Here is a 23654-nt window from a genome sequence, read left to right as displayed (position 1 = left end):
TTCTTTATGGCTGATGAAACGTCAGTGAATCTTTGAGTTTCTGTGAAATGATTCCCCAAATGTGAAGCACGGTCTGAGAAAATCGTTTTTTTTTTTTTTTTTTTTTTTTTTACATTCATATTTTTCCACTGCAACTGTTGAAAAACACGATAACGTGTTAAAAAGTATTCTGTTGCTGGAGATTCAGTGATATGGACAAAAAATATATCATGATGTTTTTTTTCTGAATTTAATCATTTAAATATCATGAGATTTATTATTATTATTATTATTATTATTATTATTATTATTATTATTATTGATCAATAATAACACTTTGACATTTTGAACGACAACTAAAAAATCATGCAAATTAAATTCACACTACTGATTTTAATCAGTCTTGCTCAATGGTTTCCACCTTATTGCATGTTATGCCAAATGTGTTATCTGTTTTATTGAATTTTAAAGCTGGTGTGTACAATCATTACTGATATTTTCTGTCTCTCAGTAAATTACAAAAATGGTTTTATTGTCCAGCACAGTATGAGACTGAATAATTTTCCATCATATTTCTTTCATTAAAATGCAAAAGAGAATAATAATAAGAAGAAGAAGAATAAGAATAAGAATAAGAATAATAAGAATAAGAAGAATAAGAATAAGAATAATGCAAAAAGATCAGAATGCAAAAAGGAGTTTTATTAAAAATGCGGGAGAAAACTTCTGGATCAATACAACCTGGTGGGCTGGCCCTTTGAAAATAATCTGACTCTGAAAGCTGCAAAGGCAAAGGAGTTATGAAATGATTGAAGTCTTGTCATTTTTGGGAAGAGAAGTATCAATTTACTGGTAACCATTTAAGAAAAAATAGGAGAAACACTGCTTACTGTCAGTGTTTCAGTTAAGTTTCTGGTCCACATGCAAGACTCTCAGGAGACAGCAGTAAAAGTAATAGATTTATTGTACAAGGAATCTGCAATTGATAATGGTCTTGATTCGGGGGTTGATTCTGCTGCTCGCAAAACAGTAACTGTAGGGAAAAGGGAGATGGTGAGGCTGAGAAGGTAACAGAGATTGTGGAGGTTGAAGTAATGAGCTTATGGCAGGTGGTGAAGGAAGACGCCAGGGAGGAGTGAGCAGAGCCTGGAGCGCTAGGTTTGTGTGGCAGGTGATCGGGGAAGCCGGAGCTGATCTGACAGATGGCGGCAGGAAGAGCGTTGGAGGGCGGACAGGACAGGTTGGTTCGATGGATGTGTAGATGATTGAGGAGCTTGTGGTTTCCGGCCGTGGTTGAAAATACAGAAGGTTGTGGAGCGAGAGATAATTGTGGAGGCATCCAGGAAGTGACGCGGAGGTCAATTTCCAGGAAACAAAGAGGTACCTTCAGGAATGGAGGACAAAATGAGAGTGAGAATAAACAGGAACAACAAGGGAATTTACAGGGGGGTAGAAGTACTGCAGAGGAAAACACTCAGGAGGAGTCGAAGAACCTGCAGCACAAAGCAGGTGTATGGGAGCACCCTGCTCTTACCTGCAGTCCGGGGAAAACCTGCAGCTCCAGCATGGACAGAAAACTACACAAACACAAACAGAATCAAACTCTGAAATTTGCACATGTAAGAAAGGCAACACAGTTACTGTTTTTTACTGAAGTCATTCAGAAAAGCCTGCCTGTTGCATGAGATTGTTTGTACACTTCAGAACTGCATCCTACTACCTATCAGGGTCTTGGAGTAAGAAAAATCCAAACAACTCTCCAGGTTGATAAAGGGAAATGCCAAAGCATTCCCAGGTCCAGTGATGTGCGGTGAGGTTCATGACCGGTGAGGAACTGACTTCCTCAGAGTTGGAAGAACAAATCCAAAATCCAATGCAGAAGCTTGTATTTCAATTTTGACTAACTCATTGAAGCATTTAATTATGCTTTAATCATTTTTGTATAATTTAACAATATGACAACACGAAAAAAAATATTTAACATATGGTCAAATTATTTTTTAAATTATTTGTATTACTTTTATTTTACTGTGTATTTTGGCTGACCTCTCTATTTCCTGATTAAAATTAAAAATAATGTATGACCTTACCTATATTTTCATATGAAGTCCATGCATGTCTCATTCTCCACCAATATCTCTGGCACTGTGATTTAAAAACACGTTCTTGCTTGTCTCTCATTTTCCTCTCACTTTTAACAACCAGGCAGCTTCAATGGGGATGATCACCAAGGAGTAAGTGCATCTTTTTTGTATTTTTCTGACTGCTTCCAGTCTTTTCAAAGTGTAGAAGAAGAGGACCCGTTGTGCCAGTGGGGTCCATCACTGCCCTCTATCAGAGAGGCACGGTACTTTTTGCCTCACCCTTTTGCATTTTCGCTGTGCATTTATGGCCAATCAAAAAGACTACGCGTCATCCACATTCATTTAATATATAGGACAGACTGTGGAACGTCGACGTATGAATGTGTAATTTATCAAATGCATTGACGTGAGGAGAGAAAGCAACAGGCATGCGCCAGCTGCTTGGTTCATTTACACCTCAGGCTTCTTCCATGTAATTGAAAAAGTTGTAATTCAGCCATTTTGACCATAAAGATGTTGCTATTACCAAGAGATATAGCAAAAAAAAACATTTAGAAAGTAAATTGGACAAAAATATTTTCTGTCATCATTATTAGTTTTACTTTCCATTTTTCTTTTTTGGATCGCCCTTGACTGCACATCACTGCCAAAGCCACAGGGAACGTATAATCCTAGTTCTGGGTCTGTGTGAGGTTCCTCCCCAAGTAGGATGTACATAGAAAATTATACTGAATTCATCCCAATCAAATGGCTGAACAATCTTAACTAACTTCTTTTGATTCACTACAAAAGCACTGCAGGTGATGGAGTTGCTAGCTTTCATCCTGAGGCGGAGAAAGGTCATTTTCACAACTTCTTTCTAGGATCCCGTTCTTTTTATCATGATGTATTATTGAGTCTCATAACCATCAGTGATGGTTGGGATGTAGATGGTAACAGTCACTGAGAGCTTCGGGTTTTGCCTAAGCTGTTTCCCCAGCGTGCAGCACATGCTCTAGGATTTTCTTGTTGTTTATAGAATAATAAAGCGCACACAAAACCAACTCCAGTTGGTTTCAGGTCCACTGAGATCATGAGTGTAAATGTTTCTGGCTCTTAAACGTAGTAAAACATTTGCTTTGCTCTGGCTGGGGATGACACATTCAGAGGTTTGGCATGGCAAGAACCAGTAGCTGCTCATTTTAATCTTACAACAGCGCCTGACTGGAGGAAGAAAAGATGGATAATTTTTCATGTTTTCTGTCTCTGAGGCTACTGTGAATTTTAAATGTGTTTTCTTAGTAAAAAAAAAAATATGGAGACATGAATTATAGAAATAAAACTGACGAGGTGTCAATTTTACAGGTCGAAAATTAATGGGCCTTGACCAAAGTTGTAAGTTGCTGCTGGGGGATGCTCACCTTGAAGCAAATTAAGTGTCTGAGCATGAATACTTTAAACTTTAGTGGGTTCTTAATTACTTATAAAATAATACCAACTGTTGGCTTAAAAATTTTATTCTTAGCTTACCTTGGATGCCAGTGGAGACGACACAGCAAAAATATGTTAAATAATAATGTTTGACTGTTAAGCCTTGATGACAAATAAGTGGTTTCACAAATTCTGACACTTTACATTCTTCTTGCGTTGTAGATGATAATTACTAAAGCATATGCCTAAATTCTAACAAGATATTAATTTGCAATACATTATTAACCCCCTTTGTCCATGAAATTAACATACCCCATGGTCAAAAACATACTTGCTGTGATTAGTAATTCTAAACTGACCTTAAAGCAAAATCCAACCTTAGTGTTTTACCTGTACCTTAAGCCCTACTCCTGTCTTATCTGTGTTTAAGGGTGGAAATGAAAGAGTAGGCATCGCAAATTGTTTCCGTACTGCATAAAGACGGGGAAGAGGCATGGAGTTCCGAGAATTTTTCACAGACATATTTCAAAATGATTCAAGTAAGATTACTACTGGTAAATAAAAATAAATATTAATACTTTTCGAAAAATATCTAGCTTGCAGATTTCCCATGACACATGATCAGTCCAAATCTACAAGGTCTCCACAGAAGCAGACCAGACATGTGTGGGAATCTGCCTGACATGGACAGATACACACAAACACTGATGCAATTAACAATAAATACCAGGCAAGAAAGTTTGACAAAAAGCTTCTTGAAGCATTTCTTTCACCTCCCTAGTCCTTTAGCAATAGAAATGTGTGTTCTTTATTCAACTCTGACTGTGGTTTATTAAAAAGAGTAAGGCTACTCTTATAAGCAGAGTGTCTTCTTTCCTTTGGAGCTGTTTCTACCAAGAGCCTGATAAAAGCTTTCCTTTCCCCCCACCTGTTACTCTTCAAACCACAAGTAAACCAACTTTGTGCACTGCTGGGAAATGATGCAACTATGAATTCTTAAGGATAATTTACTAAATGTTTTAGCCTACAAATATTAGGAATTTTATACTATATTCTGAACTTAACCGGGATTCAGTAAAAAGAAGCTGAAATTGGACAAATATCTTCTTTGAACATTAACACCCTGTGTACAGCATTTTTGAAGGCATTTCAGAGATTTTTTTGTTTCCCCTTCATGATTAACTCGAGTGTGTGCGAAGGATTCAGTTTTTGCCTGAACAAAACAGAATCTGCCAAATAAGTCGTGCACTAGCAAGGTTCTGTTTTCTTTATACCCAATGTCATGACTAGGCCTGTAACAATAGAGAAAAAAAAAAGATTTGTTATTTTAGCAATTATATAACAACTTCAGGTATGACAGTGGCAGCTGCAGCAGTTTGCTTTGGTACATTGCAAGCCATCTATGTGGAGCAAGTCTCACTCAGTTTCTTCCCAAAAAGTCCTGTCTTTGCTATAATTTGAGTACAAGGTACTTAAATAAGCTGACCTAAAACTGACTGACAGCAGAGGAAAAAGTGGTTTATTTGAGAGAATAGTTTGAACAAAACAATTGTGCCTCTCCAGTGAATCTGCTCAGTCAGGAGGAGTCATTGTTGGGAGATATATTAATGGGGGCCCAGACAATACTTCTAAAGATCTTCAAGAGGAGGTGAATAATGGGCATGCTGCTTCCAGAAAGAAGCCCTGTGGTGGAGAGTCCAAAGTGAGCCAGTGATTCTAAGATGAATGGGGGAGAGAGGGGAGGCAGGGTTGATAGAAGAAAATGTTGGAGCGTCCAGTCATAGCTTTTGTCCTGCCAAGAGCCGGTGAGACTTGTAGTCTTATGGCTCGCTCGGTCACTTCGCCACAAAGAGATCTCCCAAAATCATTGACCTGTCAGGAAGATAATGTCTCAACTGGCCTTGAATACCGACTTAATGATAAGAAGATGGCACACAGCTGCAATGACTGCAAACTGCGACTGGAGTTCCCCTGACTGGAGAGAATGGGTAAACCACCTGAGAAAACTAGTGAAGCAAGGGAGAGGCAGAAAGGGGAGAAGGACACGTCCAGGACTGACCAAGTGACGATCGAAGCTTATTGAGGTTGTATGTGGACAGTTTGCAGATTTGTGATGCTGTGTTTTCTGATCACATGCCAATTTCAAGGACAGACTTTAGATGACCTTTGACGTGTTGGGGGGGAAAAAGAAAATAGGAAGACAGTAGGGATATTTATCAGAGCACTGCAAAAACTGAAAAAAATATTTTTCAGAAGTTTCATCACAAGCCACATGTACTCTTCAGCTTATAGAATGGTGTTGTGCAACCATTGATAAAAAAAAAACAAACAATAAAAAAATCAGGTCTTCACTTTCAGAAATACTGGAGAAAGTTATTTTACACAATTACACTATATTTTTTTATAGAGAAATTATATTCCTGATGTGTTTCAGTCCGATTTTAAAAAAGCTTCAATCCACAGAATCTGCTGTTATAAGGGATTTTATTTATATCATAATTATGTTGTCCTTGTGGTATTAAACATTAAGACTGCTGATGATACAGAGGATCTTTGCTTTTTAATTTCTTGTCTTAAGCACTAAGCGTAGTAAAATGTGCAACCTTGGAGTGGTTTTGTTCTCACTTGACTGATAGAACCTTTTATGATTTAATGAGTTTGTGTCATTTCTGTGTCTTTTGGCAGTGGCGCTCTGTACTTGGACCTCTTCTTCTTTGTTGTATCTCTCACCCATGGGTTCCATTTTGAGAAAATTTTGTATTTCATTTCATTGTTATGCTGATGACTGTCAGGTCTACATCACCGTTAATAAAAAAAAACAAAAAACAAAAAAAACATGATCCTCACTCATTCTTTGCTACAGTCCCTAAATTAAATCAGAGATTGGATGATGGTACATTTGTGGAGCTTCAATGATAAAAAGTCTAAGGTTACATCGTTCTACATAAGTGGTCCTTGTGAAATCCTTGTGGATCTTGGTCTTTGACTCAAAATCCACCATCACCAATCAAGACCATTTTGTGCAGGTATTTTTTAAAAGATCATCCATGCTTTCATTAGCTCGTGCCTCAATTATTGTAATGTAATTGTAATTTATTTGATTTACTTCACCCATAAACTCATATTCTCTTTTGCGGCCATGTCCCTTCATTTATGGAATGAGTTGTCTCTACATGTTAGTCAGACTCCTTCACATTTTTAAATCCTTTTGAAGACTCATCTTTTTTCAACACAGCATTAGTTTGTTCTTTTGTTTGACTTGCTGTGCTGTCTAAAGCAAAATGTATGTCTGTTTTTTCTTTCACTGGTTTCCCCCCGCCCATTCTTCTCTCATTTTACAGCACTTTGTTCAACCATGTCTGTTGTTTTAAAATGTGCTTTAGAAGCACATTGGACTGGATAAAAGCAGTATGTGAACGGTCCAATTTATTTTTTGCATCTGTTTCCCCCTGCTTTTATATTCTGTGACCAGGCTCCATTTTAATAAAAGCTAGATTAACTTTCACATTAAGTAGTAGGAAATTGCATGTGAAGCACAAAAAAACTGCGCCAACTAAAGAATTCATACATGCCATAATGCCATGACAATCCTCATTGTGGAGACTAAGAGGTTCAAGTCTGAAACGAAGCTCTTCAAACATGCATATCCACACAAACCCTGTTTGAAATGGGCCAATTGTAATTTCAGCAAATTCCCCAAAGTCTTTTGACAACCCCCTTTTCAACGCCTTTCAGGGGCTTCGTCTGCTACCAAGAGATTTCAGTCGCCACCACAGGGAATGGGAAGCTTTTCCCAACAGCAAATCATTAGACCGAGCCTCTATCGCGGTGTATGAAGTATTTGAAAGCTGGGGAACTGAACTATTTCTGATCAAAGAGGATCTTACCGAAATCAGTTCTTGATGCTCCCTTGTCTCAGTCCTTCTACCTCTGAGTAATTTGTTTGTTTGTTTTTCTTTGTGTGCTTTTGAGAGCGCATTCTGTGATTAATCCAAAGTGGCATGAGAGCCAGAAGCTCATGGCACTCGGATCATGAATTATTCATGTTTTTCTCAGTTTACTAATTTGAAGCTTGTCTTTCATACAGCCCAGGATGAAAATTTGGTCTGGCCTCCCCGAAGGTTTACCAAACAGCTGGATGAGCTTTGAAGAGGTTAAGGTGAAGACAAATGGCATCTTGAGTGAAGATTTACGTAAATCTGCCTAAATGACAAAAAAATAAAAAATAAAAAATAGGCATTAATATTTATATCAGTAGGAAGTATCACACCAGTAACAGCTGGAGAGAGCGGTGTCACAAGACCCCTGCATTTCATACCTTTTACAGTAAAAAATGTAAAATCCCTTCTGCCTTTCACTGTCTAATCAAACGTTTTAGCCAGAGATTTAGTTGTTAAAATTTAGTGCTTTTTACTACAGTTAGTAATATGTGTCAAAGTACCGGGTTGAGCCAAAATAAGGCAATGAGAAAATTATAGACACACAATAATTAGACCATGTGTTATTTTTTTATTCTTTTTTTTTTGGGAGATCATCTTCCACCCCCACATCTCACCTCCAAAGGATCTTAGCTCTGACCTTGAACTAAGAAAAACAACTTAGAAAAACCTTTTTTTAATTGGATTTTAAATCAATATGTCTAACCTTCTAACTTCATGTAATTATTTCTTTCCGCTTAGTTCTTTCAAGACGACTGTATCATCAAGGTGGGACCTACGTTTGGGCTCAGTGGTTGTGTTCAAGGCCCGATGGTGTTGTTCGTGAAGTTTGGAGAATGAGTTCGTGTAAAAGATTATTCTGTAAGACGGTTCTATAAATAACTAGTTTCTTAAAATCTGAAAATTCTCAGATTAAAGAATTTCCATGAAATCCCTATGTATCCTAAATCCATTCACCTAAAACTGATTAGGATTACTTGTCGCAGCATGACATGCACAGAGATTATCACTGATTAGTTATTCATTGTACTATGTCACAGCTGACATGCACAAAATAGTGCTGATTCAAAATTATAGTCCCCATGCTACATGCTGTTATTACTGATCAATACAGCTTTGCATAATCTCAAACCAGAGATTTACAGCTTTTTCTACAAAAGAAGGTGCCCTTCTATGATCACATCACTTGGCATGATAACCCCTTCCCCAGTGGCTATGCTGCTTGTACTTTGCCTGTTTGTTCATGAATTACAGCTGCCAGCCATCATCTTGATATTCTGTGATAATTTCAGATAAAATTTCATAAAGACCTAAATCGTTCCTCTGCACTGCTGTCCCACTTGCATTAACCTCTGCATAATTAAATCAGAAACTTGTTTGAATTTGTCCTTCCTATTGTCCCTCCACTGAATCCAGTGTCCACGGCTAAGATTCTGTTCATCTGCCCTCATTTAAAGTAATTTCAGATTTTGGCTCATGTAATGGAATTTCCATTCTTACCCGTGTGCACCCTGTCAGATGTCTATTTCCTAGTGAAGGCAGGGTAAATGGGGTCTGCCTTTTATTTATTTATTTATTTTTTAATAAAAACTCTGAACCAGATGAAATATTGCAGGAACTTAGAGTTTAGATTTATAACGAGAGCCTGAGCTGAACCCTACCTGAAATTCGGGTGGCGTCAGGCCAAAATTATTTGTTTGATGGTCGGGTTTGGGTTGGGCCTCTGCGGCGCGTCTAACACAGCACAGAGAAAACCAAATGAGAATGCACGACATAAAGTTGTGTTGATTTACTTATTATATTCTAAATAGTGGAGTTGGCAGCTTACCCTGTTGAGGAAGGAAACAGGGCAGAAGTTTATTAGACTGTAACAAGCGTCACAAAGCGCAGGCAGCCCAGCTCCGCTCTGCTCTGCTCCGCTCTGCTCTTTTCAATCACTGATCCCAGATGATTTGCTCTTGACTCACCGCTTGCAAAGAGAAACAAAGTGAAGCTGAGAGATGAAAGCGGGGGAAGTTACATTGCTAACTCAAATTATGGTCTAAAATCAAAAGCCGTAAAAGGTCAGTTAAAACAATATGCCGTGTTTACCTTCTGGCTCAGGTTTGTAATTACAGATAACTAGTCGGGTCAGATTGGGCTCGGACAAAATGTCTACAGTCTCGGCCCAGGTCGGGTTGGTTCTTTTATCTAAATCTAACAGTGAGAACACTGATGTCAGTTGTTGACAAAAGTAAAATAAGATCAAAGTAAAATAAGAAATTCTGGCCCTTTTTAATAATGGCTATGTGTTTCAATTTAAAAGCAAGATTTGCAAACTACTTCTCTACATTTCTGTTGGTGTTTGTAGAACGACTGCATTACTAATAGTTCCTATGGTAACTGCTTCGAGCCTTGTTATTATTGTGTTTATCCCCTACTCCAAGTTTTACTGTTAAAACGCTCCCATTGTGTAACAATTTTTAACCTTATGAAATGATTTTGTTACTCAATGATATGTCATAATGTGGCATTGATTAAAGGCCTCACGTTGTGAGTAAATACTTGGCTTCTTAAAGATAATGTCTGTTGTCATTTTGGTTTTCTGCAGATCACTTAAACAATTTTACATCCGACAACAGTGCCCTCACTAAGCAGAAAAGCAGTCTTCAGCAATTCAATTGCAGCAATTCAAGAATAGACGAGAAACAAGGAAAATCATATTATCGTTTATCTGTCGGGGCCAGCCATGGGCGGGAACAAGAACTGAACTACACTCAGACAATGAAAGAGACTGATTAGATCTCTGAACCCCAAAATGCACAGCATTAACTCGTTTTCATGACGACTCCCAGGAAGCAGAAGTTTCACAGCTGGATTATCCACGACATTGTAGAGCTACAAAAATCTGGCATGCAGTGGGATTCTTTGTCTTTGCAGCTCTCAACAGACTGCAGCACTCCATCCCAATCCCTTTTTAGTAGGTGATGATGGAAGAAAAATAATTAACGGACTAAGCACAATAAAAATGCCAGTCCGCCTGAAAACAAAACGGACACCTTAAAACATTGTTCACCACTCAGATACATGGACTTCTCTCGGACAAATTATTTTTGATTCTACATATGAGCACAAAGCAAGTACAGTGGTGACCAGATCCCACTACTTGTTAGCAATCTGTGGCGTCGAATATACACAACCTGAGAACAATCAGAACATTCTAATTGCTTGGACCTGAATGAGCTTAATGTTTTATCAGAGTAAAAAGCACGCAGGGCTAAACAGCTTTAACATGTTTCTGCAGAAAGTGGAGTAGAAAGCAAAGAAAGACTGACTGTAATTGTTTAATTTCCAGTGTTCAAGTTGGCATCCCTTATTATAATAAATCAATAACATTTCCATGAATACTAATTGTGGTGTGGAGGCAATAGTTGGTGTGGGCGATAGGTGAGAATCTGATCAGGCCTCTGCCTTTCCTGCCCTACCCCAGAGAGGCCTGGTGGAAACTCTTTAAAGCAGAAGAGCGAAATCAATAGAAGATGTCAGAAAATAATGAACTTATTTGGAGCTTAATGTTCACATGCTGAAGGCTTTATAATGTACAACGATGCACACAGGTACATAAAAAAAAATAGAATAACGTGAAAAGCAAAATATTCTTTGTCGCTTATTTCAGAAAGTGAAAATTATTTGTATATTAATTTCACACAGAGTTAAGTATTTCTAACCTTTTGATGATTATGGCTTTCAGATGATGAAAAATCCAAAATTCAGCATGTCAGAGAATTAGAAAGTCACATAATATAAATAAAACAGGATGTTCTAAACATAAGTTTAAAGCTTCTGAAAATAATGTTCATTTCTATGCGCTCAGTACTTGGTCGGGCCTCTTTTTGCATGAATTACTGTATCCACACGGCGTGGCACAAACCCGACCAGCTTGTAGCACAGCTGAGGCGTAGTAATGGACGCCCAAGTCGCTTTCACATGAATGTGTGGAGCTTCCACCCAGGGCAAAGACAGACATATCATGTTACAACATGAAAACGTTACTGCTTTTGAAGCAAACGCTGATGTTTCTATGATGTTCAGTAAGAAATAAGGCAAATTGTCCTCTCCATGTTTAGAAACATATGAATTGAGTCGCCACCAGAAGATTCTCTGAGTATTCATGTGAGAAGTTGAAAAGATGTGTCTCATAAAATGCCATTTTACTTCTTAAATAATTTGGAGGAAGCGAGATAAATTTTCACTCATATTTTACAATTTGCCTTCTTTGTAGTTCTGTTAATATTACTAGTTATTTATTCTGTATGGTTTTATGAACTCAATATTTGATTTAAACTATTTTATAACATGTTGAGAACCAGATTTTATTATGTGTACGATGCAAAACTCTGAAATTAAAAGTGTGCACTTTCTTTTCCCTGTGGCAGTATGTTGACAAATTTCTGTTTCTGGAAGTAAACTGCTTTTAACTCTATTTTCCTTTCTTTTTTCATAACACTGGTTCATTAAGCAAACTGCTTCGGAGTTATTCTAAAGTGACTAATTACATTCTCTCCAAGCAAATTTTGAAAACTGTATCTTTTCTCAACAACCCAATTATTCTGAGCTTGTTACACATGTAATTGTTTTAGACTTGCCACAGTCTTTGATCAAAGCAAATTGCCAGCTGGAATGTTGCTATTCAGGTGCACACAGTATATTTGGGCTTTTTCCATTTAAGATGAAATTATAAAATCATTACGTTTTATTTGCATTATTTTCTGGAGGGCGAGTACAGTATTGTTTTTTTTTTTTGTTTGTTTGTTTGTTTTTGCAGTCTCTTGTGTGTTTTTCTCTACAGGAGTTAAAACAAGCAAATAGCTCAGGTAATTTATGAGAATAATATGTTATCTTTTTTTTCCCCCCACAAAATATTTGATTATCACTTTTGCTATGTTGAGGAAAATCACTGTTCAGTGACAGACTGAAAATATTCTAAATAAATAAATAGCTAAATAAATCTAGATGTATTAACTGTTACCATACCTCTGGGTTTCTTGTGATTTATGAGAATATATCCCGCTTTCACTCAAAAAAAAAAAAAAAAAAAAAGAAGATGGCAGCCTAAGAAAAGCCAAATAAAAAGTAACTTGATTAGGGGGAAAGGGACTCGGTAAGACGGAAGAAAGTCTAAGCTCTTTAACTGGTGCTCCTTTGCATATAAATGAGAGATTAGACAGAAACTATATCTTAGTGCCTATTAGAATACATATGCCTAATTACAATATATTCATAAAGTCAGAGTGTAATTTCCACAAAGGAGATTACAAACGAAGCACAAGGTCAGAAAAAAGCCCCTTCTGTTCTCTCATATCATTAGGATGATGATGCTGATGCTGCAAAGAACATGACTCACGCTCATTGGTTCTCCTCAGAGATTATGGTTTTTAAGACTGAATGCAGAACCGGTAATAAAAAGCAAGATGAGTAAGTACTCGAGAGTTTTATGCTAATAAAGAAAATGAAAATATGAAACTTAAAAGATAGCTCAAGTTGAACTTTGAAAAAGATTCAATTTCAGGAGTCATAACTGACCATTAAGCTCAGCCGATCTGAAGAATCAGATCAGCTGAGTGTGTAAAGAAAAAAAAAAGATTTAATACTGATTTTCTTATTCTCTGAAGAGATCATGTAAAACATTGAAAACAGAAACAATTATGCAGCTCTCAGATAACTAGTCAACACATTTTGGTTATGAGATGCGATGTCTATCTGAACACTAACCGAGAAAATATGCAGAGTTACGTCTGTATGCTGTCAAATGTAAGTTATATTGGTTCACTGTGTTCTTTAACGAGTTAAAACAGGTTCTTGGTTAACTAAGTTTTATTATTCTGTGGTATCATGTTTGCATAGATTGCAATATCATCATCAAACAATGATGACGCATTTCCTTGTTAATTGAGCTTATTTAAAAACAACAACAACAAAAAACAAAGAATTTAATTTGTAACAAAAACTGTAAGAGAGAAAAATATGCCTTGTTCATTCAGATGCAAATGCATCCTTCCTAAACGACATGCAGTATACTTTTAAGTGCTTGTCTTTTCAACGTGCACCTTTTCATCTCAAATTATGTCTTTTCTAAATAAACTGTCGCAATGGAACAAAAAAATCACTGAAAATTTATTCCCCATCAAGTAAATGTCTGAAAGCTCTAATGTCTGGTAATGCTCAGGCACAGTCTTGTCATTTAAATTTAAATGGGTCTCACTTATCTGTGTCCTGTCTTTCAGGTATTCAAAAGTCCTTGGATTAAATAAAATTAAATCATCGCCAAAGCCAGTCCAATTACACCTAATTCTATTTTAATTCGGCCAAAAGGTGACTTGACAGGAGGCATTTCAAATGCCGGCAGGTTGTAAAAAAAAAAAAAAAAGAAGAAAAAAAAAAGAGTTTCAATTATATGAAAAGGGTAATCTTTCACGGAACTAGTAAGTTTAAAGGAAAAGGAGAAATATGCATATTAAAATATGAATCATTACGACCAAGTGTAGTTAATTCTTAAATATTCTGTAAATACACTGTAATATACATATTTGTATTAAATTAGCCTTATATAATAATCTTTGAATCTTTGGACTGCGAATAGAAGCAAGTGTTTATTAAATTACTTCACGGGGGAAATATTTATATCATTGTAAATATTGAACGTCATATGGTCTTTTACCAATTCATAATAACATATGTCTTTCTAGACTTGGTATAAGAAAAGCATAACAATAGTTCATGGATTATTGCTTTCTTACCATTTGGATATCAGATTATTCTATTGTTTTTACTGTAGTTCTCTGCATATATATTAGAAAAAAGATATAAGCTGCCAAAAAAAAAAATATTTGGGGGTTTATAGCATTGAGCAGTTTTAGCAGAGTTTAGCTTTTTGGCAAGTAATTGTGTTTCTGACTTATGTAAACTGGTCCAGATCTCCTAGTTTACTCCATCTTTTCTGTAGAGGGTAAATATTCTTCTCCTTTTAATATTTTGTTGAGATCTTGATCACTAAAGCTCAGATTTTCTTCTTCCACTATCTGACCTCAACGTCCTCCACCACAAAGTTAAGAAATCTCTTCATCATACCACCGACCTTGTTGGCATTAGAGTTTACAGTTTATTCTCTTTAGGGTATGTCATGAAAAACTAACATCAGCAGCTGAGATTTTCCAAAAAAATAAAAATAAAAATGAGCCGAATTTTGATGAATTTATTTCTTGGTCAAATCAGTTCAACTAGATTCAGTAAAGCCGATGGACATAATTGTCATGCGAGGCATTTGCTGAGGACACAAATGTCAAATAATTTGGCAGCTGCATTATGGGATGTAGAACGAACAAAATTAATAGTGTGAAAACTTGCAGCGGACACACGATGAGAGCAGACAGGAAATGGAGAAACAGCAACAGTGAAACCCTGTGGCGATGGGGGAAAAAAAGCACAGAGCTTAAAATATGCTGAGATAAAATGATGAATAATATGAAAACTAGGTGAGTAACAATCAACAGAGGGAATCAGCTGAGAGAAGGATGAATAATGGGCAACAGAGAAACAGAATGAAAACACACAGAATACATAAATAGCCAAAATCTAAGGACTAATACCAACATCCGTGAGATAAAACCAGAATACACAGAGCAAGAAAAAATAAATAAATAAAAAAAACTAAGAAACTCAGTACAAAGGAAGTAACTATTATAGAGACAGAACAATGATGCCAAAATTATCTCCACACAAACAACTTAGAACCTAAATACACACAGTTTATGAATCATGAATAGGTGTATAGATGATATTGGTAATTCTTAAGCAAAACCTCCATTTCACCATAATGTGTTTGAAATACAATAAATGGAAAATTGCTGAGAGAAAACATCTTTCTGATGTGCTTAGAGGAAGTGGAGATATGCATGACAGTACTTGAGTGATTATTTTGGCTCTGCATGTAATATGTCATGTTTTTCATAAGCCATTTCCCTAAAAACCTTTTTTGCAGTCACACTGACCAACATATTTAATGTATGATTTTGGTGATGGCACTCATTGTTAACTGTACTGTGTTTTCTTTATAACCTTGTAATTTTATTATTATTATTTTAATGTAAAGCACCTTGAACCACCTTGCTGCTGAAATGTGCTATATGAATAAACTTGATGGATTACATGATATTCAATAAATTACAATATGTATTGCCGTTAGGCGTGCACATCAGATTTTTGAAAATAACACCCTCTAAGTAAGCAATACTCTTTCTTCCATCTGTTTGACGTAATATTCTAATCTTAAATGTCATGTTTTAATTAGCTGTAAGCAGAGAATCGTCATCATTAACAGAAATAAAGGCTTGAAAATCAATCTGTCATTAATAAATGGAAATGCCACATAGTTGATTGAGTTATTGAAATAGATGAACGTTTCAATACGTTTCAAAGCTACTGAATGAGTCTGTATATTTTCAAGGGTAAAGTGGAATAACATATGTTGTTTGCCTAAACCCCCCCCCCAAAAGCAAGAGAAATATCAACAAGGTTTTTTTTTTTACACTGCATTGAAGTAGCACTCTGGGAGTGAGGTCTTAGTCATTACAAGGTCCCACAGAGAAGGCAATAACAGGGGAGCAGCAAACTGCTCTACAACCTATTTCAACACACTGTGTTTAAAGACAGTTGCTCTTGACAAGAATCCCTTTCAGATTGCCGTGGTGGACATGGATGGGTCCAATGCCAGCACCTGGGTTTCTCCTGTGTGTACAGATTTACTGCAGACTGCAGAGGTTAATCAACAATCGCGCTCTGCTTTCTGTCTTTCATCTCAGCCCTCTGTTGAGAGCTCAGGCCTCATCTGGAGGGAGTATTGGCAGAGTGTGTGTTCCTCGATTGGCTTGCGGGAGTAATCCATACAGATGTGTCTGTTGTGTCCGTGTGGATCAAATTTTGAGAAGGACCAAGACGGACTGAAGCCATCAGATCGTTCTCTAAATGGCCTTCTGGTCCAGGGAATTGCTGTTTCGCAAGCAGTGTGCTCATTGATCCTCACTAAGGTGTTAACTCTTGATGAAACTATCAGGGCTTTATATCAGTGGCTTTTCCAGGTGTCAAGCTAAATATTTTATTTTCACTTGAGGTAGGCATAAATATAATAATCCTACCAGATATAGTTGTTGCAAAAAAGTTTTCTAAAAAATCTGAATCATAAAGTTATTAATTTTGTCCCCTTTTGGCATCTAGAAAGTGTGATCAAGTAAAAAAAAAACAAAACAAAAAAAAACACATCTGTTACACTTCCTTGAGCATTGTTTCAGATTTACACCAGTGAGGTGTTGCACTGGAATACAAAATGTTCCCCTCAATTTGCCGTTCAGTTTAATAACAGGCCAGCGAGTTCCAGGCATCTCCCTGTGCAATCCTGTTTGCATCATTTCCTGATCTAAAAGTTGAGCATTTAAGGCTTTTACAGAAAACCTCGGCATTCAGCTTTGACCCATTTTTTCACTGTGACCTCTATGAATGTAATAACTCAAATGACTCAGATTTGTGGTACGAGGTCAGAGTTATAGTAGCTGGCCAAGCTACAATTTCTCTTTAATCTGTCATAGTTATTGCGGTAGCTTCAGCATGACAGTTCATGTTCCCTCATCATCCTCTCCACTGACCTTCATGTTTCACTTAGCGGGCCACCTCCTCCTCTGGGTTTATAAATATAATATATTGTCCCGCTGTTTATTTAAATGGATACTCTAAGGTTAGAGTTTTGAACAAGATCCATAAGCCTTGGCTATTTGCAGATATTTCTAAAGGTTGTCCTAACAGAGCTGTAAATCATTCTAAAAAGTGCACACTGTAAAGCATGTAGAGAGTACTATTTCTCTTAAAAATAATTATTTGTCTTATTTTTTTGTACAAGTTGTTTTTTTTATTTCACTTCATTTGAAAAACTTCAGACTCCTATAAAACTTTGTTTCAGGGTGATATCATGTACGTTTAGTTTTCAGAGAAGGGTTAAGTAAAGTTAAACATCTTTGGTTGAACAGCTCCAGGGCTGTTCAACTCTTGCCATTCTGCGAGTACAATCTGTTAAAAAAAAAACTCTGTTCTTTCAAGTCTGCTCTCCTTCTGGTTTTAGATCTTGGCCTCTCAGTGAGGCCTCTTATTTCAGAGCCAAATCTAAATCCCTGCCAGCTCACACCATTAAAGCTCAAAAGCTGTAGGATTGCTCGATTTGGTTGAGGTCCCAGGTGAAGTTACACATTTAACAGATGAACTCGTATATGCTATTGGTTAATACTCATTTTTGCTATTATTATCTGAAAACTTTATTTTTAAAATACGCTGTTTTTTTGTCTACCGAGTTTTGTTGGGAGCTCTTTACTCCCGTCTGATGCACATGCAGTCCCTGTGAGTGATTTCTGCTGAACGTTTGCTCTGTTCCACTCCAGCTTGCCAGTCTGAAAAATATTCACAAAGCAGCAGAAGAAGCAAATGCGATTGGGATTTTTTTTTTTTTTTTCTTGGTTGTGTGGTGTGACACTAATTTACTTCCCCCTCTCACTTCCAAGGCAATTAGCTTTGAAGTTCCTCAGAAACTATTCTTGCACAAGTCGATAGCTAGCATGGCAAGTCAGAATTTAAGCTAGTCCGCTGGGCAACTTCTGATAAAAAAATATGAAGCGAGGTTACAGTGAGAAAGAGAAACCTAAAGGACTAAGAAGAAAAAAAAAAAACAACTGTCTTGGGAGATACCACTTATAATACGGTATTTGATTCAATGTGATGCTCTTTAAGCAAAACACTTTAATATATAGAGGAACGGTCTATGGAGGTGTTTGAACTCCCCAAACATATTTACTCATTTAAGAGCTCTTGGGAGTTAATCTCTCAATCAGTCGATCAATCAAGAATAATCTGCTTCCGAATGATTCAGTGGCCGTTGATTGGTTGTTAATGACTCAGTATTAAATAAATCAAACTTCCTAAATCACTAGAAACTCAAATGGGGTTGCTTCCGTTTTCTGATCACTGTTATTTTCTTAATTGTTTGCATATGAAACTTTTAATAAGTTTTGAACTGCATCATTATTCTGTCATCTATTCTGTCATCTATCCATCTATTATGTCTACACAGCCCAGTTCAGGTTCCAGGTTTGAATTCATGAATTGAAAAACTCATCATTATTTCCATTGTAAATAGCAAATAGTGGCTGATTTATTCAATTATTTGTATTCATTTATTACCAAGGTTAATACTGAAAGCCATTGCTGAAGAAATCCCACCGAGGAATGGAAAAGACAATTTTAAATGACAGTATTACAATATTTTAAAGTATAAAAACTAACTGATTTTCAGTTTACTTTAATGAAAATCATCAAAATTAAAATTAGCTGTATAATATGTTTCACCTAGGGATTTGAGTTACTGAAATAAATTAACCTTTCAATATTATTCTGATTTAATAAAAGCGACTATATATTAAACGCTATTTTGCCAAAAACACTCTTATATTGAGGTGAAGAGATTGAACTTTTTATTGCAAGATGATATCATGAATGTGTCTTATCTTTTTTTGCCTCTCACTGCTACTATTATTAGCAATGTTTGATGGAAATCTGAGGAATTGGTTAGAATAACACAATAATTTCACTTAGTTTAAATATACAGCAAAGTCTATTATGATAAAACACTTTACAGATGGCTAAAGTTTTTATTTTTATGGTAACCTTGTCAGGGAACTTTCCTTGAATCACATCCCTTGGGATTTGTTATAGCTGTCTGCTTACGCCACCGTGACCCTGAAAGTAATATTTTTAAGAAGCTTTTACTTTCTCTAAGGACAGAAAATGCAAAAGAGAACAGTTGCAAGAGAAACTGTTCATCAGGACACGCTCTCTTGGAGGATGCTCCAAACCTGCTTCTGCTTTGTTCATAAGTAAATGCGTCATCCAAAAACAACAAAAAAAAAACAAAAAACGTGTTTAGTGTAAAAACCGATAATGGGAATGATTTTCCGTTTTTGGAGTGAAAGAAAATCACTCTAATTAGGGGCAAACCCGTGCAATATTTAAGCAGTGCTTTGAATTTAAATTAACAAACGTTCACGGTGGGGGGGGTGGTATTTATTCACAAAAAAAAGGACACAGACATCCCGATGTAGCCGTCTTGTACGCAAAAAAAGCATACGCATAATTAAAACATTTATTGCAGTAGCTGTATACCTGTAGAGTAACAAGGATTAACTGTTTCAGTATTGGTGATGTCAAACACCCTCACAACTAATAAACATACTGCGATAAGCAAATCACTCCATCCCACTGAACATCTTTATACTGTGACATTAATGTGAAAGTGCTTTACAAACGGAACTACTCTTTATGCACAACTCAACTCTACCCACCACCCCGTCTCGAAAGGAAAAAAGAAAAAGCAAAGACAAAAATGACAAATTTAATTAAATAAGGTATATCATTTAGCATGCTTTTCCTTTGTGTATTTGCCGTCCATGCTGTGAAAACCAACTCTTTCAGATGGTGAAATGACAAGTTATTTTGGCTGACACACAGTCTGACCATGCCTTTTTTTTTTTTTTTCTTATTCGGTGACTTTATTTTGCCCTTTGTTTCTTTAAATCTGGCAAACACTCAATGCATAAGGCATCTGATTATCAGACCGGATATTTTCGGTAGCCAACATGTTCTTGTCATTTGAATAAGCACAATTCAGTGTTTCATGAAGGCACGGTGATTTAAGTGTTATCTTTACCTGTGTTTTCTTATGTATGGAAAATAATAGTCTGTGGAAATAGTACATATATATACAGTATATATATATATGTATATTTACATATATAGGTCAATAAGTTGCAGGTACTACTGAGAAATTGCCCTCAGTTAAATCACAAATTGAAGAAAATCTATACAGTAAGATCAACCTTAGATAAAACATTTAGCCATTTACAAATATATTGCTATTTAATTGTACTAAACACTTTTAAAATCAGAGCGCTTTTAGAGCTTTTCAGTTTTATAATGCACATGTTGAGCACTGACATCCTTCATAAAGCTTTTTTTTTTTTGTTTGCTTTGTTTTTCTAACAAGAAAAAAAAAACTGATTCGCCTTTGAGATTTTGCAGCACTTGAATAAAATTTATATGGGATATAGGTAACAGTAAAATTATGTGGCAAGATTTTCTTTCAATAAGAATACAGAAAAAACAAACAAACAAAAAACAAACAAACAAACAAAAAAAAAACCCGAAAATGTTTCCGTGTTGGATATGCCACTTTATGCTGGAGATCTCTGCCTGGCTGAATTTCCCCAATTCTAATGAGAAGCCATTATAATGACGAAAGCCAAGAACTGTCCTACCCACTGTGAATATTACAGATACATGATTGTGGTTAATAAGTATTATTTACAAACACAGAGACAGTGACAGAATAAACAAGTGTCCACAAACAAGTGTTATAGGACCAACACTTTTTTGAAATATAATCAAAAAATTTCTTTGATTGTGTTGATTAATATAGTCCCAAACAGCTCAATAACAATCACACCACAAAGATTTGTATATATTTGTTTGACAGTCATTTTTTCCCCCCTCTTTTTCAGTTGTATGCAGGTCCTTCTTCCACATGTCCCCAAAAGAAGTGGAAAGAGAAGGTTTTTCATTGAGAATCGTAGCATTAAAAAGGAAAAAAGAAAAAAAAAAACCTTTGTGTGGAGCTGCAGAAAAATTTTACTGTGAAGAACTAAGCATCAGCACTATTTTTAGGCCTACACAGTACATGTGGCCTTTAGACTGCAGAAGCATTAACTTAAGTTGAAGAAAGGAGACGAAAAATAAACCAATGAAACACAGGGTGAGCCCAGGTGAGACGCCTCACCAGTTTACTCTGTCCAGATTTCTTGCAGCAAAGAAGAGTCAGTTTTATAGCTGCTGGTCCTTTGGACTGTCTGGGCAGGATGCTGACTGGCAAGACTTCAGACTCACCAAAGGAATATCAGCCATGCTGCTGCTGGTGAAGTGTCCCTCCCCACTCCCAAACTGCTTCCTGTCACCAAAATGCTCTGACCGTCCACTTTCGTTTTTCCAGGTTCTGGACAGAGTGTGTCCATTGAGGAGCTTGTCCTTCTGACCCCACTCCCGCTGAGAACTAAAGCTAGACATGGGCGACTTAGGATGCTGGTACGATCCTAACGTGGGAGGCATCCAACAGTTGTCTGAATGTCCAAGGACAAGGCACTCCTGTGTGCACATCTCTGTAGCTTCCACAAGCCCTCGTGGTCCCAGGGGTCCATCTGAAAAACAAAAGGCCAAAATACAGTTTGAATGACACTATGAAGTGCATTAGTATATTTTATTGTACCTAATAAATCATCTTATGCAACAGTATGTTTTATTAAACAAGTTAAAAAGATGGAGAAAATATGAAAGTTGGAAGAAATCACAGCTCACTCTTTGTCTTAAAATGATAAGAACAATAACACACAGTCAATCATGGTGGTGATTGCATGAAAGTCAGAAGTTGCTTTGGTTGGATGAATTTCTATAATTGATAGAACCACAAATTCAGAACCCAAGCAAAGCAACTTGTTTACTGCTGGATGTTGCAAAAACAGCAAAAAAACAAACAAAAAAAAAACAAACAAAGCTTGGAGTTGGGCCTTGTCAATGGCTGGGCTTAAATCAAACAGACACTGTGGTGCAACCGTAAACAGGGAGTTCATCCTGGAAAACTTTCCAGTGAGACTGAATTAAAACAAACTTGCAAAGAAAAAATTTGGAACTCATTACCAGTTATTGTTAAAGAACGTGGCTATTGCACGTTCAGCTGTTCTCAGGTGGCTTTTCAGCTGCGATTAGTAAAATATTCTCAACTGAAGTGTCCTGCTTAAGTGTCAGAGCTTGGCTTGACAAAAGCAAGAGGATGCCAGTAATTTTTGTGCGTAAATGACGAACACTCGGAATTAACACGTGGAATTAATTGCGTGTATTTGCATGGAGACCTGCAAGGAGTAGTGATGCGCTGTTTCCAAGTGGAGACAGTATTCATTCTTAAAACCAGGATGAAGGTTGTTCAGATCTCAGGGGCTGTTGAAGAATGGAGATTGCAAAAAAAAAAAAAAAAAAAAAAAAAAAAAAAAAAAAAAGAGTGGCTGTGATCATGTTCAGGGTGTGCAGAGTGAAAAGCACAGAAACTACTTACTGACCTGCCATTTATGTGACATTTAGCTTTTTTGTATTGGTAGATAAATGGCTACACTGAAAGCATCATAGCATCATGATCTCACTGATGGCATTTCCTCAAACTCACAATTCTTGTAAAAGAATGGAACATGAATAGTTCGTGCATCAGAGTACATATATTTGCATGCAGCATCAGTATTTGGTGTATTAATTGTCAAAACTATGACGTCTGTATTTCACTTTGCTCCTTCAAAGCAGCTCAGGGATTATTATGGACACTCTGTGCTTTCCTGTTTCCCTGGTGAGATAAACATGACCATTTGCATGTAGACAATCAGTGCCCCAGTGGGCAGCTGAGAATAATTTGAATCAGCCACTTTCTCTTGCAATCAAGCACATACCTTCTCATTTAGAAAATTTACAGATACAATTTGATTAAAAGACCACTTGAGGTAGTTATCTGACGTGTTTTACAATATATACATGAACAGCATAACTTTTGGTACCGTCAAGCAGAGCATCGAACATGCATAGAAGTCTAAACACAACAGACTGCTGAATGATAATTAGATTTTTTTTTGTCACCCAAGTGTTTTATTAGGACAATAATAAACTTGCAAAATGGACGGTGTAATTTAAACCGAGATGTAATGTGTCAGTGTCACACTGTTTTAAAAAAGCAATATATTTGAAAGGTTTTAATTTCACCTGATTATCTTCTCCCTTTCGAGAAAATCTACAGTTCCCTTGAAGGTCAGATATGATAAAAAGTTCAGTGTTCGTGGGTCCTACTTCACTTTTATGCAGCTCCTCCACACAAAAGACAACATTTTCCAAACTTGGACCTACTAGTTACAACAGCTAATGTTTTTTTGTTAGTTTGTTTTTATTAGATTTACATTAACACAAAGAAAATAGACATACCAATATTAAGGTTTGTTGGTGAATTCAGTTAATAATGAAACACTTAGATCTGGAATTTTAAAGTAACTGCGTTTCTTTCCGTTGCAAAAATGGATGCATCAGATAGAAATTCGAT

General features: G+C 36.5%; 1 protein-coding gene across 4 annotated transcripts in view; it reads right to left on the bottom strand.

Moving 5' to 3' along the window:
- Positions 1-19608: 19608 nt before the first annotated feature.
- pcdh9 (protocadherin 9) overlaps positions 19609-23654 on the bottom strand; it is a 228041-nt gene continuing 223995 nt past the window's right edge. For all 4 annotated transcript variants that reach the window (XM_016675396.1, XM_007560086.2, XM_016675397.1 and 1 more), the window contains one exon: positions 19609-21726. In XM_016675396.1, the coding sequence (XP_016530882.1) occupies positions 21356-21726 (371 nt within the window). In that variant the 3' untranslated portion in view covers positions 19609-21355. The remainder of the gene's footprint in view (positions 21727-23654) is intronic.

This window comes from Poecilia formosa, unplaced genomic scaffold, assembly GCF_000485575.1.
Source record: "Poecilia formosa unplaced genomic scaffold, Poecilia_formosa-5.1.2 Scaffold113, whole genome shotgun sequence".
In the NCBI taxonomy this organism is placed as follows: Eukaryota; Metazoa; Chordata; class Actinopteri; order Cyprinodontiformes; family Poeciliidae; genus Poecilia; species Poecilia formosa.
This window is presented reverse-complemented; position numbering and strand designations above follow the sequence as displayed.